Source organism: Podarcis vaucheri (genome assembly GCF_965113315.1).
Source record: "Podarcis vaucheri genome assembly, chromosome: Z".
Lineage (NCBI taxonomy): Eukaryota > Metazoa > Chordata > Lepidosauria > Squamata > Lacertidae > Podarcis > Podarcis vaucheri.
The window spans coordinates 39,349,506-39,368,536 of record NC_138758.1 but is presented as its reverse complement, the minus strand read 5'-3'; the positions used below and the strand labels follow the sequence as shown (position 1 = coordinate 39,368,536).

Genomic DNA, 19,031 nt, shown 5'->3' with positions numbered 1-19,031 from the left:
GTAAGTCTCATGCTCACTCAGCCTCAGTCTTCCAGTCTGCAGGACTGGGAGGTAAAATAACTATCTGCCTTAGTAGATTATTGTAACAATTGTGGAGTTAATGTATGCAAAGGACTTTGAACACTACCCTAACACAAAACATTTAGCCCTCTTTGTGTGGGCCTATTTAGGAGGGGTTGCCTTCCCTCTTTCAGTGCAAAGTTCTGATTCTAACCTCAGGACTAAGAGCGAAACGTGGCCTTCCAAGCCTTGGGACTCTCCCTAGACAACACCCCTCACTGACCCTGCTCTGTGCCCTCCTTGTGTGTTTATGTGTGGATGGAATGTGTCCTTGAATCAGGGCTGGACCAAGACACTTTGGCACCTGATGCGAACTACAACATGGTGCCTCCCCACAGCCAGTGAAGAAGAGGTGGGTGAAGATCTACATCAGGAACAAGGGTGGAAGGAGACTAGCAAGGCCTCCAATTTGCCAAGAGGCTGCTATGGGGTGTGTGTGAGGGAGATTGCCAAAGAGGAGGCTGACCTGGCCTCAAAGGAGTGCACTACAGCTATTGTTGCCACCATTGTGGCAACAGGCAATGATTCCTTGGGGGCCAGTTCTGCTGCTCCTGTGGAACCTGCCACAAGAGGCAGTCATCTCATCTTGCTTCGTGGGTGGGCTGACCCTGCCTTGAATTCTGATCTTGCTTCTTGCTTGCCTGGATGGATGATAGAGAGGTGGTGTGAGTAGAAACTAGGCTCTTGTACAAAGTAAAATTTGCATTTGTTGTCTTGCCTACTTTTGCCTTGGACCTGCTCACCAGTGGAATGTGATCCTTAGGAGGTTTTCCCCAAAGGTAATGTGGCCCTTGGGCTGAAAAAGGTCCCCACCCCGTGTTTAGTTATCTCAATTTGCTGGGAGGACAGAAAATCAGTGACGAGTCCTGCACGATGGAACCGAACCACATTAGTAAATATTTGGCCTTCAAGCTCTTGCCAAGTTTGCTTTCAGAGGGACTGTGCCCTGTTAAGAACAAAGAACCTGCCCAATTGACTGCCATCAGCTTCTTCGGTTCTCTGTACCAGCATCTGAAACATCTCGCTGCCAGCATTTATTTTTTTCAAAAGCAATGCCGATGCCCCTTGCAGGTGGCCCATGCAACAAGGCAAGGATTGAACTCGTGCGAGGAGGAGTCGCCCTCGTACCTCTGGATCAGAGCCGCAGAATCATTCTCCCGCTTCCGCCTCTTCCTCTCCGCGTAGCCCCTGAATGCCCTGGGAAACCAGTTTTAAGGCATTAAAACCAAACTACAACAGCTTCGAAACTGGGAGACGACATTGAGGGGGGACAGCAACACAGGACAAGGGAGAGCGCAGACTCCCAATCAAGAGGCAAACCTCTTGAGGAAGAGGAAGGAGACGCAAGCCACAAAATGAACTACAAACAAGTTGGGAGAGAGGCTGAAGGAGCAAATAGGGATGTTGAATGTATCATACCCTGTTTTGCACTGGGAGATAGATTAGGAAGAGATGTTGAGTGTATACCATGCACTGGTGTTTTTTTGGGAGGGGCAAAATAGATCAGGAGGAATGTTGAGTGTATGTCACACACTGAGTTTTTTTGGGGAGGGGGAGGAGAATAGATCAGGAGGTGGCATATCGTAAGAGCCTGGAGAAAAAGGACTATGTCCAGAACGGATAAATTGGCAGCAGCCTTACATTCTGCACTCCCCTATCATGGGCTAACTCCCTCTAGTTATGTTCCCCCTACCATGGAACTCACAATATCAGTAAAGGAAGGTTTTGCACTGCCTACTGTGAGAACAGCATTCAGAGAAGGAACGAGCAATAATTTAATGGTTACCTCCTAACCCCTAGAGGATAAAAGAGAAGAAAGCTTCAGAAATGACACTGGAAAATTGGACCTTAACAATGAAATGTCTGAGGCAGAGGCCTTTCTTGGGGAGGGGGGCCCACAAAAATTCAGTTTGCTGAGTATTTTAAGTAAGGCGACTTCTCTCTTGTCATTTGCCATGCCTCAACACCCTGCACGCCCGCTGCCCATTCTTCCCATCTGCATTTCAAATAACCTAGAACAGGGAAGAGGAACCTGTGACCCTCCAGGTGTGGCTTGATGGGAGCTGGGCCAAAGGTTCCCCATCTCCCTAACCAAGAGGTTACAAGGATGCATGGTCAGGGATTCTCTCCACCCCCAGTCTCCTAGAACGGATCACAGGTATAAAAACAAAATCATAAAAAGAACAAAGGAGAAAACAGAGAGGAGGGTTGGATGAATACGCAAGCTGCTAGATGCTTGCTGGCTGGGTTTAAATCTTTGATGATTGAGTCTTCCACTGCTGAGACCCTGGGAACGACATCATATTCAAAGAAAAATAGGTGGAAGGCTGGAAGGCCCTTGTCACCTTTTTGTGCATCCAAATATGGACAAGATACCGGGGAAATGTGGGGATTTTACCCAAAGATGCCAACAAACATGGGTCAAAATGGGGCTACAAATTTGTGGGGTGGTAGCAGCTGTACTTACGAGATGCTGATGGTCCCACGAAAAGCAGAGGGGAGGCAGAGAGAAAGAGTGAGAGAAAATATATATTAGTGAAGAAATACAAGCTGAACTTTTCTGCAATAGCAAGGTGGGGTTGGTTGGTTGGTGGGTGGGTGTATACATATATTCCTATATACATAAAAATGTAATGTAGTGTCTGCAGATAGACGGCAGCTCCATGTGTGTGCATGTGTTTTTAACCTGACACCAAATGATTATAAATAAATAAAACAAAACATTTTCGAAGTGTGACCTTCCAAAGCTGTGGCTCCACCAACACTGAGGCAAAGGCTCAGGTCCCTACCATGCCTTCATAAGTTAGTAAGATGAGGCAGTTTAAAAGTGTGAATTTAGCACAAAGTCATGCTCATGGGACTCTACTAAAGCTGTAGCTGTGGCCATTTCCAAAGAGTGCGAAAATGTACACATATAAACATGTATGTGGAGATGAAGCCACTGAGAGAAAGAAGGGCAATATATTTCATGCAAAAGAAGCTGTGTTGAGCAAGCATGAAGGGAAGGCTTCCAGTGTTCCTGTTTAATTCAGCCCTGCATTCAGAACCATGAGGACTAGAACCTTGCTCTTTCTCTTAAATGAATTGCAGCAGCAGAGCATATACTTTGCATGCAGAAGATTCCCAGGTTCAATCCCCTGGTAAGGCTAGGAGAGAGGCTCTGCTTCCGAAAGCCTAGGGAGCCGCTGTGGGTTATTGTAGACAATACTGAATGTGATGGATCAGTGGCTTGGCTCAGATAAGGCAGCTTGATGTCTCTGTTATAACAATGCTAGGTGAACCCAGAAGAATGGCTGGTTAAGTGAATGAGCATGCAGACATTTTACATGCTCTCCTCCATGCCCAGCCAACCAGTTTTCTAACTTACGCTTGCATAGTTGTTGTAGCTGTTTGAAAAGTGAAGAGGTTCTCTTTGGGAAACCAAGTTCTGATGGGGACATCATCTGCAAGAGAGGAAAGCAGTCACAGCAATGAGCATTCAGTCCTGGGAAAAGAGGGAACACGATTGAAGTTCACTACGCATGGTGTGGACAAAGCATAAAGAGATATGTTTTCCCCTCACCAGAGTTATCATGGAATGAAAGGAAGAGCAGATCATCTGATGAAATTAAGTAGGACAGACAAAAGAAAACACTTCAGACAGCAGGAGAACGAAAAGATGGTGATGGACTTCAGCCTCATTAAGCTTTCAAAGCTGATTAGAGAGCTTCATGGAGAAAGACAGATCTATCAATGGTTATTAGCAATGCTGGCTCTGTAGCTTGAGCCCGGGATACCTGAAAGAACCTGATACTAGCCACAATGGCTTTGTTCTCCTTACACCAAGGGAGCCGGTATTCCTCTGAATACCAGTTCCTTGGGTTCGCAAGTGGGAGAGTGCTATTGGACTCAGCTCCTGTTTGGGGCTATCCATAATGGGCATCTGGCTACTGTGAGAACAGGATGTTAGATGCCCCACTAACCTATTCTAGCAGGCAGTCTTTCCTTATGTTCTTATCCTTTGACTACAGAGCTTCAAAATCCAAAATTAATTAAAACTCTGTAACGGGCACTTTGCTATTTGTTCCACCAGTACCCTTCCTTTACTAAGTTACCCGCCACAGAATTTTCATGACTTGTACATTACTTTATCATTCAATAAACAAAACCAGAGAGTTGTCAGCCATCCAACCATAATGCAGATCACAACATCTAACTGGGCGTGGAGCTAAATCCTAGATGGCAGGGCTGGGGAACCTTTTTCAGATCGAGGGCCACATTTCCTTTCCTAGCAAACCTTCTGGGGGGCACATGCCTGCGGTGGGTGGAGCAAGAGCCAAAAGTAAGTGGAGCAGCAGTGTAAATGATAAGTGGAACCTCCACTTTCAGAAACTGTCTCACCCTCCAATTGCTAGCTGCAAGGAATAAGAAGAGTTTGGATTTGATATCCTGCTTTATCACTACCCTAAGGAGTCTCAAAGTGGCTAACATTCTCCTTTCCCTTCCTCCCCCACAACAAACACTCTGTGAGGTGAGTGGGGCTGAGAGACTTCAGAGAAGTGTGACTAGCCCAAGGTCACCCCACAGCTGCATGTGGAGGAGCGGGGAAGCGAACCCGGTTCACCAGATTACGAGTCCACTGCTCTTAACCACTACACCACACTGGCTACAGGAGCTGGGTGTCACCCCACCCACATTTTTTCCAGGGAAATCAGACTACCCACTGTTGAAGACAAGAGCACAGGCCTTTCAATCAAGCTATATTGGTTTCTTTTATTCCGTTACTAACCTGACACACGGTCAATGCTATACATTCTCTCCAGCTTTTTCCGGCGCCAGCCAGTCTCGCCGGCCTGGTGGTGGTGGTGGTGGTGATGGGGGTGGTGGGGGTGAGGATGCTCTATGTCGAAGGCGTGCTGGGAAGGAGCAGCCAGGTGGGTGCAACCGGGGCACTCCTTGGAGATCTGGCGGCTGCTTGCCCAGCTCCCTTTGCAGTGCCTCCCAATGTTGTGGGAGCTGACCGCATTCTGGAGAGGCTGGCCCTGGGAGCAGTCTTCCTCCTCTTCCTCCTCAGCCTCAGCCCCTTTGATGACCACCAGCTCCATGCTCTCACTCTGGTGCTGGGAGAGCATAGGCCTCTCTCCGGAGATAGTGTAGACCCGTGGTTTGGGCCCCTCGCCTGCCAGCTTCTCGCCACGCTCCTCTGAGAAGCTGCGTTCGAATTTGCCGTCAGAAATGAGGGAAAGGCGGCGCTTGTTCTGGGCTCCCTGGTGCATATCTGGGGAGTCCTCCTGCCCAACGTAGGATTCAGCAAGCAGGTGATCTGGAAGGAAAGGAGCATATGAGAACCTGAGTTAAAGATGCCAGCTTTATTTTTCTCCAGTGTGAAAAGAAATTTGGAGTCCAGGATCTGAAGATGGACAGCTGTTCTGACTTTGAGTTCAGACATTTCCAGCAGGGCATTTCTGATGTTCATAAGATAGTAAAGCCCCATGTCCTGACAATGGAAACATATTCAGCCTTCTGAATCTTCCTTCTGAAATTTCAGATCATATTACCTGCCCACTTTCAAACATATGATCATTATCACCATTATTAAATTTAGTTTGGGAATTTTCCCTCTAGTTTGGGAATTTACATTTTCATAAATGCAGTGCAGAAACTCACGAGGACTAAAACCTTTAATAAATGAAATTAAAGCCAAGATTCTCAGGCAGCTGAATTCTTAATCCAACACCACACCAACCCTTTCTACACTCCTGCATAATGGCAGCACACACACACCAGCACTGTATATCACATTGTATAAATTTTAAAAATGCAGGTTTCTTTTTGCATATCCTTCTATAACCGGACACCACAAAGTTTTGCAGCAAGTCATGCAAAAAACAAAAACCACCTTTTATTTACTGATCATTTTATTGTTTTATCCTTTTTGTAAATTGCTTTGAGGTTTTGTTTTTGTTTACAATCAAGCAGCTTATAAATTGCATGAAATAAATAAATTAAATTAAATATTTTGAACAATACCACACCCACACAAACAACCTTGACAGGGCTCTTTTGGAAAATGTGCCTCACGTAGCCTATAAATAATTTTAAACATGAGTATAACATAAAAATCAACACATCCTCCTACCTGAACCATTCTGGCCTTCCGGATGGTTCTGAGAGAGATAATCTCCAAAAGCCCTCGCCGCTCTTCAAATTGTCAGGTGTGCAGAAGCACAAAATGGTGGAGAGAAAGAGGAAAAAAGGGGGAGAGAGAGAGAGAGAGAGAGAGAGAGAGAGAGAGAGAGAGTTAGCAAAGCAAACTAGCAAAATCCAGCTCCAAAGTGTTTTGTCACCCTCATAAAAATGAGGGAAATCCCCACCCATAACCCACAAAGAGAAGCCACTCACTCTTTGACTCACACACCTCAAAGCTGCCATTATCCTAATAGTGGAGGAATATACCTGTATGTTGGGTGGCAAAAAAGCAACTTAGAAGGCAGACTGTGGAAACCACACAGGCAGAAAGGTTAAGTTATTCTCCTCCCAGTACCTATGTTCCAGTGAGAGACTGCTCTCTCTGTCACAACTCACAGCTGCTTTTAGATAAAAAAGAACAAACAGCAATGTCAGGAAATCAGACTTGCCTGCTTTCATTTGGATCCAAGAATGCCTTTCTCAACCTTGGGTCTCTAGATGTTGTTGGACTACAACATCCCATCATCCCTGACCCACTGGTCCTGCTAGCTAGGGATTGTGGGAGTTGTAGTCCAACATTGGGGGACTCTTGCATTCTGTATTAATGGGGGGGGGGTTAAGTGCAAGATGAGGTTCATTGATGTGATGGGCAAAGCACTTCTGTCAATTGGCTGCGGATCACCCAAAGTGTAAGAGAGAGGGGTGGTGGGAAATGACAGAGAAACTGAGAGACTAGTCCCTAGCTATTCCAAAACTGCAGCCTCTTAGAAAAATGAGTCATCCACTCTGCCGCACAATCACAATTCTGTCATCCAGGACAGTACCCCAAAACCTGTAACAAGAAAATCATAAGGAGGGGAAGGCAACAGAGTGCCCTCTGGAAATTGCTGGGCTATGAATACTATTGGCCCCAGCCAGAATGGTCCATGGTCAGGAATGATGGGAGTTGTAGTCCAGTGATATACAGAGATCAAGCATTCTTATATCACTTTAACATACAGAGAGTCCTGGGAACTGTGGTTTGTTAAGTTGGGCTTGCAACTGTAGAGGTCACCAGTACAGTTTTCAGGATTCTCCATGACTCTTAGCGTGGTACAAAAATGCTATTTATTATATTTACATCCCACCTCAAGGAGCTGAAGTTGGCTACATAGTTCTCCTCCTCCTGATTTTATCCTCACAACAACCCAGTGGCGTAGCGTGGGGGGTGCCAGGGGTGCCGGCCGCACCGGGCGCAACATCTGGGGGGGCGCTCACTGCCTCCGGAGTCGCCGAAGAGCCTCGGGCGCAGGCTGTAGCAGAGCCGCATGTCTCGCAGAACCGACGAGCTGTGCGCGCATCCGGGCTGAAGGCGCCCAGCAGGCAGCGGCTCTCAGCGCTCGCCGCGGAGGACACGCCAGGCAGCCCCTCCTCACAGCCCCGCCTCCGCCGCCGCTGCTGCAGCTGCTGGGCCATGTTGCATTTTCCTCGCCTCTCTGCCCCCCTCCTCCTCTGGGCAAGCGGCGTCGTTTGGGTGGCAGCGCCAGTGGCAACTCGCAGGTTAGCAGTTAGCGGGGGGCGCAAATTATTTGCCTTGCCCCGGGTAAGGGGGCGCAAATTACTTGCGTTGCCCCGGGTGCTGACAACTCACGCTACGCCGCTGCAACAACCCTGTGAGTTAGGTTAGGTGCAGGGTGTGGATGTGGATCAGAGGGATGTCACTTCCAGGCTTCAAACCAAAACAGATAGATCTGGTAAGGGCAATCCAGAGAACCAACTCGATCCTTCCCTGCCACCATCACTGAATGCATCAAGGAGAAGATGCTACCTCTTTGCCACAGCACTGCGCTGAACCATCTATGCTCAAGGGCACCTTTTGTTCTGTCCTTTTCAAGCATGCTTGACTGCAGGAGTGTGCTGCGCCATCTCTCGAAGGACTATGTAGAGGCTCTTTCACAGCCCAGGGGAAGAAAAAGAGAGTCGTTTCCCACTGGAAAATTCCACCAGCTAAAAGCTTGCACCTTTTCCAGTCATAACCCAAAGGACGGTGACAGAGATGGAAATCCAGCTGAGGCAGTTGGAGGGCACATCCAGGGTGTCACTATTTTGCAGGTGGGATTCAATCACATACTGGAAAACCCAAGTGCTGCAAATAAAGCGGATTTAGGGCTCTTGCTGAACTAAGATTTAAAGGAGAAATCTGATTCAGTTTGCATTTGAAGGAGAACTTACTTAAAGTACGCTTTCCAAAACCATAAGCATACTGAAGCAAAACCATGCTTCGGAATTTTGTCCTTCTCTTCATTTTGCACTGTGGGTCTCCAGGCAAGTAATGTGCGCAAAACAATGTGAATGTCAGCACTTAGGATTTCAAAATGCTTCCACAGTCTCTACAGACAACATGTAGATGAATCAGATGGACTGGTCCACCACTGGTGATAAAGAATAGGAAACATGTCTTGCACCAGGTCAGGCCATTCTTTCAGGTAGCCCTGTAGTGTCTCCTCTGACTAGCAGCTGATTTTTCACACTCTTTCCTGCCCACAACATTTTAAACTAGTGATGCATTTTTATCTCGGACCTTCTGCAGTTGCATTAGGAAGCAGCATACAGAAAATTCGTCCACCCAGCTCATTACTGCCTACACTGGCTGGCAGCAGCTCCCCAGGAGTCTTTCCCAGTCACGCTGAGGACTTTTTGTATGTAAAGCATGTGCTCTACCAGGAAGCTATGAAAATGAAGAAAGATTCTAGTCCTCATTGTTCTGAATAATGGGATGGATTAGACAGGACTACAGGAAGCTTCCCTGTACAGAGTCAGACCACTCGTCCAACGCACCTGGGCCTTCCACATGTGAGGCAGATATTCTAACCACTGAGCTATAGATGCTTTTTATGAACACAGGTGGCTGCAGAGGTGTACCTAGGAGTTCGCCAGGCATGCAAAATTCACCTATCAGGCATTGGTACCCTCCCACAACACCTGGAGCATCGTCATCCCCCAGCTGCTTTGCCCTTGGAAGGACTCTGCTGAGACCTGCTGCAAGAGTGGGAACAAAGTGGTCCTTGGAGCAGCTTCCAGGCAGAGACCAGTGCAGGCATCCTGCCCAGCCATGAGGAGGCATCTTCCTGTACAAGCAACCTCGACTGTGTCGCAGATTTGGGGGGGGTAAGGTGGGGAGGACGGCAATACAGCTATTTGCCGAAGGCTCAAGGGCCCCTAGGTGGATGCCTTTTACTGTGTAAGACAACTGACCCATATGCCTTGGTAGCAGCTCCCTAGGGTATCTCTCCTAGTCATGAGCATAGCCAAGGGGATTTTTAAATCAATATTTTTAAAAAAATCAATCATTTTAAATCATCGTTATTTTGAAATAAATGATTTTAATCACTGTTATTTTTTAAATCAGTGATCTAAATCATGCTGATTCTAGAATCAATGTTTTTGAATCATGATTGTTTTGAAATCAGTGGTTTTCATCATGATTACAGAGGTACCTCGGGTTCAGAACTTAATTCGTTCTGGAGGTCCGTTCTTAACCTGAAACTGTTCTTAACCTGAGGTACCACTTTAGCTAATGGGGCCTCCCACTGCCACCACACCGCTGCCGCCCAATTTCTGTTTTCATCCTGAAGCAAAGTTCTTAACCCGAGGTACTATTTCTGGGTTAGCGGAGTCTGTAACCTGAAGCATCTGTAAACTGAAGCGTAGGTAGCCCGAGGTCCCACTATATTTTGAATTTGAGGATTATGATTTTTTGAAATCGATGATTTGAATGATGGTTTTTGAAATTGATGATTTGAATAAATCAATATTTTAAAACCAATGATTAAAATCATAAGATACATAAAAATACATAGCAAACTGAGGTTCTGTCCCCCTAAACAAAAGGCCTACCCCCCTTAACAAAAATCCTGGCTACACCCATGTCCTCAGCCATATCTGGAGATTCCAGGAACTGAACCTGGGACATTTTGCAGCCAAGCGGTTAAGCAGTTGACATTAACTAGAGAATGGTCAATTTCAACTGCCATGGAGATGAAAGGAGGACTGACTGGGTCACTTAACTCCTCCTTCCTATTTGCTTGGTTGCTCTACTTAGCTTTCCGGAGTGTGGTTTTCTTGGCAGGTTTTCTTTTGCAAATAGTGTGAGAACACCCAGTTCTGCTACCCTTGTTTTTCAGAACTGGGCTCCTCAGTTGTTGTTTTTCTTAAACCAAGAAGGTTTGAGGACCTTTGCAACGAAAGTATGGGCTTGCTCCAAAATGTTGCAGCAAAATGGGTTTCGGCCTAAGGTAGCCAGAAGGCAAGCATGGTGAAAGAAAGCTGGTTTGCATTTGCAAACTGTTCTAAGACTGTACTGCTCAAAACAATATGCAAACCAACACTTCTCTGAATTTAGGAATACAGTTCTCCAGCCATATTGGGGTACAAAAAGGCACGTTAGGTGAGAATATGGATAAAAATGGATTCTGTATGCAAAAATAATATACCCCAAAATGCATTGTATTAGTGAAATGCGTGCAAAAAATGGGTATATTAGGCAAAACTGCATATAGAAATGGGTATATGCCTTCCACAACTTATCAACTGATAAATTAAAAATAATAACCTGGAAGGCCATAATCAGATATCACAGAATAATAAAATAGTGAGAATTTTGACTCCTTATTCTTAGTACATTTTTTTGTAAACTATGGAGACAGCATCATTAAAGACATCAGTGACCATTACATATTTGATGGTAAGAGTTTTGCATTTGTTGGTCCAGTTTTGTACAGATCTATAGTGGTACCTTGGTTCCCAAACTTAAACCGTTCCGGAAATCTATTCCAAGACCAAATCGTTCCAAAAGCAAGGCGTGCATTCCCCTTAGAAAGTATTGCAAAATGGATTGATCAAGTCCAGACTTTAAAAAACCCTAAAACAGCAATTTAACATGAATTTTACTATCTAACGAGATCATTGATCCATAAAATGAAAGCAATAATCAGTGAACTGTACTATAAAATAAATAAGACAGTATTGTAGATGATAAAAAATAAAATTATTATTTTTCTTATGTGCACGTTATTTGTTTTTCAGAGCTGGGTTCCATTTCTGCAGTCACACAATCAATCAATCAGTAGCTGAACTGGGTTCCACACAGTCACGAAAACAAAGTCAAAAGCCACAGTCACAAGTCGGTCCCACAAAACGAAGAACAAGTCACAGTCAAAAAACTGAAAAAAGACACACAAACAAAAATGCAAAAAAATAGCAAAAACAAAAGCTCCAAATATCACCTCTGTGTTGTGTGGGTGCTCAGGAATCAGCAGCCGACAGACTCAACAGGGAGCAGTGGAGGACTCAATTTACAAATGGAACACACTCAACAGTAAGCGAAACATGTTCTTATTCCAAGGCAAAGTTCACAAACCAGAACACCTACTTCTGGGTTTGCAGCGTTCTTAATACAAGTTGTTCATAAACTAAGCTGTTCTAAAACCAAGGTACCACCGTGTTAGAATTTTGCTCCAAATAATGTTGCTGGGGAGAGAAAGAGTCCCATGAGAATTAAAAACAAAAATTAATTGCTAGTTGATACTGAAATGTGATGCTAACAATTAGGAAAGTGAGAAACGGAAAGTGAAATTGATGGTTCGTCCACCCTAACTGATGAAACGGCTTTCTGGTCATATGCCTGACCTCTCGAGCTCTCACTCAGATTTGTTTTGACTCCCTTGCTAAACGTGCTTGGTCCCTGCAGGTAGGCACACTGGCCAGCAGCTCCATTAACAGACAAAGTAAAGCAAGAGAGGGAGAAAAACAGAGACAGCCTGAGAACTTGGCGTCCAGCCCAACAAAGTCCTTCACCATCATCAACCAGGCTGTGCTCAGAGACGAGGCTTTTGTCTGGATGACGTTCTTTGGAAATACAACGATTTCAAAACATTAACTGGCAATTTGCAAACCCAGAGCTTTGCAAAAATAAAAATTAAAAAATGCAAATGGTCCTCCTTTGTCCATGTCACAGGGTTGCATCCTGACCTTTCATACATAAGCGATAATGCCTCTCTCTAGCAACATTAAACAACAACTGGCTCAGCCAGGGCTAAGGGATGGAACCTAGCACACACGAACACACATACTGCAAGTGAGAACAGGATGCTGGACTAAATGGGGCACTGGCCTGATCCTGCAGGCTCTTCTTATGTCCTTCTTCTTACTTATTAGGCTTGTTAGTGGTGAGTTCCCCGAAGGTCTACAAGTGACTGACAACACAATAGAAAACCAAGGCTGTGTACATTTAAATCACGTTTAAAGCATATTATCCCTTCCTCAAAAGAAGAATATTGGGAAGTGTAGTTTATGGGCTCTGGGAATTGTAGCCCTGTAACTGTGTCATGCTGTTGGGGACGCGGGTGGCGCTGTGGGCTAAAGCCTCAGCGCCTAGGGCTTGCCGATCGAGAGGTCGGCGGTTCGAATCCCCGCGGCGGCGGGGTGCGCTCCCGCTGCTCGGTCCCAGCGCCTGCCAACCTAGCAGTTCGAAAGCACCCCCGGGGGCAAGTAGATAAATAGGTACCGCTTACCAGCGGGAAGGTAAACGGCGTTCCGTGTGCGTTGTCACGCTGGCCACGTGACCCGGAAGTGTCTTCGGACAGCGCTGGCCCCCGGCCAATAGATGTGAGATGGGCGCACAAACCCCAGAGTCTGTCAAGACTGGCCCGTTCGGGCAGGGGTACCTTTACCTTTAACTGTGTCATGCTAGCCACATGACCTGGAAGCTGTACGCCGGCTCCCTCAGCCAATAAAGCGAGATGAGCACCGCAACCCCAGAGTCGGCCACAACTGGACCTAGTAGTCAGGGGTTCCTTTACCTTTACCTTTACCTTTACTAACTGTGGAATACAGTTCCTGGTATTCTTTTTTTTGGGGGGGGGTTAAATGTACTGTCAATGTGTGCTTGTACAGCCACACACAAACCAAAGCAACCCCCTATAACAGCCACAGAAACCTTTCGCAGCACACTAATGACAAAAGCAACATCTTTTCAGTCTAATCGAAAGCCAGGGGTGGGGAGGTCAACTGGTGCTGAAAAGATGTCAGGGAAGACCCCTGGCAGACTGCACTGGGAAGAGCATTAGGTAAAGGGACCCCTGACCATTAGGTCCAGTCGTGGCTGACTCTGGGGTTGCGGCGCTCATCTCGCTTTATTGGCCAAGGGAGCTGGCATACAGCTTCCGGGTCATGTGGCGAACCAGAGCAGCGCACGGAAATGCCGTTTACCTTCCCGCCAGAGCGGTACCTATTTATCTACTTGCACTTTGACGTGCTTTCGAACTGCTAGGCTGGCAGGAGCTAAGACCAAGCAACGGGAGCTCACCCCATCATGAGGATTCGAACCACTGACCTTCTGATCAGCAGGTCCTAGACTTAAATGTGTGAAGCTGCTTATGCAGACTCAGTTCACTAGAGCCCATCTAGATCAATGCTGACTGCTCTGACTGGAAAAACAATGTAGAAATAAAGGAATTGTTAGTTGCCAGCCAACATGGCCCAAAACACATTAGGAATTTTGCCATAGGAATCAATGAGAATTGTTGACTTGCTATGCGAATGCTCCCTTAACAAACGTTTTCGTGATCATGCATTGTGTTCGGATAGTGAGATCTGTGTCTACTGATTGCATTTTTTAACTGATTTCTGTTCCTAACCATAGATGAACCAGTAGACTTATAGTGATTCCCACTTCCTTTTCTGTTTTTGTTGGAATTCTCTGGCAACCATGATAGCAATCGTGACCACCACTGAAATGTCACCACGCATGTGACAACACTCCCTTCCAGCTTGCAAAAATGCACTAATGTGCTTCCACACCCGCAGCAGCTGTGGTCATGATAATCGGTTATTTTTGCATATTGGATTTTCTGCAGCAAGGAGAAATCTGGATGAAAACATTTTTAGAAGTGCAGGATGGCAACATCACGTACATGTTGCAAAATAAAAACAAAAACTTGTGACGTAGCCAGCAGTGATTCACTCAACTTCTACCTGGAAGTACTGGCACATGCTCTCTGCACAAACCCTTTTTATACAGTGATAGCACACAGGGACTAGAACCCAGGAAACCAGGGACTCTGCTAAATTGGGAAAGAAAAAGCAATTTATATGTGTTGTACAGTATATGCGATATAACACTGTGACACCAGGTGGCGCTGTGGAGTCTCGTTTTTCCCTGTTTAAATTTACCGTATTTTTCGCTCTATAACACGCACCTGACCATAACACGCACATCGTTTTTAGAGGAGGAAAACAAGGGAAAAAATATTCTGAATGAAACAGTGGACGTATCATTTTTGTGCTTCATGCTGTGGCTACAGACATGTGCTCTGATGGTGAATTTGGGGTGACCCAATGCAAAAATCCTGAGAATCCCTGTGGATCCATGCTTTGTAACCACGTTTTTGCACCATTGCAGCCCCAGGCAACAGTGGGTGCGTGATTTTTTTGGGGGGGGAAAGGCTGTAGCCATGGACATGCTATGTGCTCAGATGGTGAATTTTGGCTGACCCAATGCAAAGATCCTGAGGATCCATGTGGATCCATGCTTTGTAACCACGTTTTTGCACCATTGCAGCCCCAGGCAACAATGGGTGTGTGATTTTGGGGGGGCAGGCTGTAGCCATGGACATGCTGTGTGCTCTGATGGTGAATTTGGGGTGACCCAATGCAAAAATCCTGAGAATCCCTGTGGATCCATGCTTTGTAACCACGTTTTTGCACCATTGCAGCCCCAGGCAACAGTGGGTGCGTGATTTTTTTTTGGGGGGGGGGACAGGCTGTAGCCATGGACATGCTATGTGCTCAGATGGTGAATTTTGGCTGACCCAATGCAAAGATCCTGAGGATCCATGTGGATCCATGCTTTGTAACCACGTTTTTGCACCATTGCAGCCCCAGGCAACAATGGGTGTGTGATTTTGGGGGGGCAGGCTGTAGCCATGGACATGCTGTGTGCTCTGATGGTGAATTTGGGGTGACCCAATGCAAAGATCCTGAGGATCCATGTGGATCCATGCTTTGTAACCACATTTTAAGTGGGGAGGGAAGGAAAAACACAGAAGGCTAAGAATGCAGGAGAGGGCTATAACGTGAGGAAAGGAAGGCAAAAGTTTCCCCCCACCCACCCACACAAGCCAGCCACTGTTTAAGGATTTCATCCTTTTAAATGGAAGAAAGCATATTTGAATGCTGTGTGTCTCCAAAAACAAAAAGCAGGAAGTCAAATCAGAATTTTAAGCCGAACCTGTAATCTCTCTTCCCTTCACAAACATTGTTCCTCCGGAGCAGGGAGAGGATAGAGCGACGCTCTGCTTTTCCCCTCTACTTGCCTGGAGGGGAGGGGCTTTCCCTGCTCTTTGTTCCGTTTGAGCAAACACAGCAACGAAACAGAGAGGGCGGGCAGTAAGACCTTGAGGCAGAATGCAGGAAAGCAACAGCTTCCTATCTCACGGAGCTCCCTTCTCCCTGAAGCGCGGTTTGATTTTTGCCTTATTTTTCGGCTCCAGAGACCACACATTCGCTGCATAACACGCACAGACATTTCCCCTTCCTTTTTAGGAGAAAAAATCTGCGTGTTATAGAGCGAAAAATACGGTACAATGCGTAACTGAAACGCTTCTATGATGTGTCTAGACCCAGCCCAGGGTTTCAAATCAATGGATGAACTTGGGACTGTTACTGTCTCTCTCAGCCTAACAGTATTGTCATGAAGATAAAAAGGATGGGGAGAACCACATGCACTGCCTTTCCTTGGGGGGAAAGTGTAATATAAATGCAATTTTTTAAAAAAACAGATAAAAAAATTAAAAGTGCCATCCAGATCATTTTTGATATGTCATCAAAGTTTCTAGGATATGTAGAGAGTGACTGTTGCCCGTGTGACATTTTAACACAAGAACACACAAATCCAGTGCTGGAACCCATTCTGAGAGCAGGATAAATCAAATACAGTAAAACATGAATAAGCTGAAAGTCACATGGCAGGGAGGCTGGGAATTTCCTAACCTACCTCACAGGGTAGTTGTGGGAATTCGGAGGGGGAGAATCATGTACACCACCTTGAACATCTTGGAGGAAAAGGTGGGATATAAATGCAATAAAAATAATAAATAAATAAATAGCCATAAACATTAAGAATAGTCAGAAACTTATTAGAGCTTGGTAGATAGACTGAAGTATTCTAAAGCAGGACTTTGATGACATCTGATTTTAACTGATCTCTTAAAGAGCTTATAAAATTGTGTATCAACCCCAAACTCAGGAATGCAAATGAAATAAAGTCCAGATATATCAATACATAAATAAATGCATTTATTAATTGTCAACCACATTACTAGGATGCATTAATTTAAAAATAAAAATAAGGAAGCAAAACAACTCTGCAGCTACACACTTTTTTTAAAGCAAGAAAGCAGCAGGATATGAGAACACTGCTGTATTGGACAAGGGATGTGCACTCTGTACATGCTCATGCACTTAGCTTCCTTTCAGCTTTTTTATTTATTTTCCATATGCTGTGTACAGGTAAGCCACTCATCTCCAATGCAGGTAAGTAAGGCAATGATGCAACCGTGGTAATCCAACTTCTGTTCACAGAAATTAACAATAGTGACAAAGGTGGCTAATTCAATTAAATTAATTAGCCTGATTAAATTTTGTGCACTTTTCTCCCGCCCCCAGCCCTTTTTGACACCCGTTCGACCTCTTGTGTTCTTTATTCGCCCTCTGCAATTTGTCCCATTGACCTCCGGGGCTGCTGGTGGTGTCAGTACCGACCGCGGTTGCGTCTCTAAAGCAATGTGGGTGGAAATCATGCAGAAGACAGGGCTTCCTTCCCAGCTCTTTATTACGCCAGAGCCGTGACTTGGGCAAAAGTGGCTTCTGCTTTGCGGAGCATCTCTCTATCCAGACTTCCAAAAAGACTACACAGCAGCCCCGTCTCTGCAGCAGAGGGGGGAACACTCCAGCGACGCCCGCCCCTCAGCTCCGAGGTTCCTCACTGCCGCACTTGAAGGAAGCAGCTAAGGCAGTGAAGTTAAGGAAAGAACCATTTGGATGGAGCAGGTGTGCAAAAGGCGACCAAAGAGGCACCCAAAGCGCCGAGATTCCGATGCAACCGATGCAGTTATAACGCAGCAAGCGGGAGGCAGGTTCGTTACTGAGCGCTGGCGCTGCACGCCTGAAAGCACAGCAGCTCAAAGCAAAGACCAGAAGCCACAGAGGGCATGTAATTACGCGGGTGGGGTGGATTTCAGACATGCGGTTAACCTTCTGGAATCCAGAGTTTGCCTGCATGTGGCATTCCCTGTTACAAGCAAGTAAAAACCCCAAACATATAGGAACCTGAAAATGGGTGTGAGAGTCTGATGCTGCCCGTAGACCAGCGAATAAGCCGTGAGAAGGAATTGTTTGCTACTACCGCGGCAAACAAATAGGAAAACGTAAGCTTCTGCATCTGAGAAATCCTCACACAAGGCACTCACTGCCCAGGGAGAGAGTCAGAGCGGAGTTGTTGGGATAGAGGACCAGGATTCAAATCCCCACTTGGTCATGAAAGACGACCTTTGGGCCAGTCGTGGTCTCTCTGACCCTAAGCTAGGTAAAGGTAAAGGGACCCCTGACCATTAGGTCCAGTCGTGGACGGCTCTGGGGTTGCGGCGCTCATCTCACTTTATTGGCCAAGGGAGCTGGCGTACAGCTTCCGGGTCATGTGGCCAGCATGACTAAGCCTCCTCTGGCGAACCAGAGCAGCGCACGGAAACACCGTTTACCTTCCTGCCAGAGTGGTACCTATTTATCTACTTGCACTTTGACGTGCTTTCGAACTGCTAGGTTGGCAGGAGCAGGGACTGAGCAACGGCAGCTCACCCCATCGCGGGGATTCAAATCGTCGACCTTCTGATCTGCAAGTCCTAGGCTCAGTGGTTTAACCCACATCCCAGACCCTAAGCTACTTCACAGTTTTGTTGTGGGGATGGGAGAAGGAGAGGGAGGGCCACAGAAGCCACTCTGGAAGCACCACAAGCAATTTGAAAGCAAGGTGGGATATAAAACACACCCCAGGCTCATCTCAGAAGCAAGTTCATGGAGAGAAAATCCTTCTCAATGGCTCAAGCAAGTGAGCCATGCTGCATGCTAGAAGAGCAAGGAAAGCAAATGCACAGGGTGGGCATTGCGGGGAGGGGGTTACCTGCCAATTCAACCTAACTGGAGGGAAGGGGGAATTCTCCACCATGATCTCTTCCAACTCTTTGGTTGGTGACCTTTACTCCTCCAACTCTGCCACCCTCAAAGCTCTCCCAGGAATACAGGAAGAGCCCTGCTGAATCAGGCCGAAGGCCCAGCATCACCCATCAGCCTGCTCTCACTGTGGCCAGCTGGGTTTCTCCAGAAAGTTCTCGAGCAGGTGATGAGTGCAAGAGCCCTCTCCCCTCCTGCAGTTTCCAGCAGCTGGTATTCAGAAGCGTCACTGCCTCCAAGGGAGAGCACAGCCATCAGGGTTGCTAACAACTGATAGCCTTACTCTTCATGAATTTATCAAATCCCCTTTTAAAGTTAGTGCTCATCCCTGCATCTGGATGGATAGATGAAGGACAGAGGAATCAGAATATAAGAAGAAGAATATAAGAAGGGCCTGCTGGATCCGGCAAGAGGCCCACCTAGCCTTGCATCCTGTACTCACAATGACCAACCCAATGCCCCAAAAGGAAGTCCACAAGCAACACCTGAGGACAACTGCAACTCTCCCCAAACATAATTCCCAGCAACTGGCAGTCAGC

General features: G+C 46.4%; 1 protein-coding gene across 2 annotated transcripts in view; it reads right to left on the bottom strand.

The window, feature by feature from the left end:
* Positions 1–19,031, bottom strand: part of NSMF (NMDA receptor synaptonuclear signaling and neuronal migration factor) — a 55,221-nt gene that overhangs the window by 28,675 nt on the left and 7,515 nt on the right. For both annotated transcript variants that reach the window (XM_082207713.1, XM_082207712.1), the window contains exons 2-4: positions 6,179–6,240; positions 4,829–5,362; positions 3,428–3,503 (exon numbers count right to left, since the gene is read on the bottom strand). In XM_082207713.1, coding sequence (XP_082063839.1) covers positions 3,428–3,503; positions 4,829–5,362; positions 6,179–6,240 — 672 coding nt within the window. The remainder of the gene's footprint in view (positions 1–3,427; positions 3,504–4,828; positions 5,363–6,178; positions 6,241–19,031) is intronic.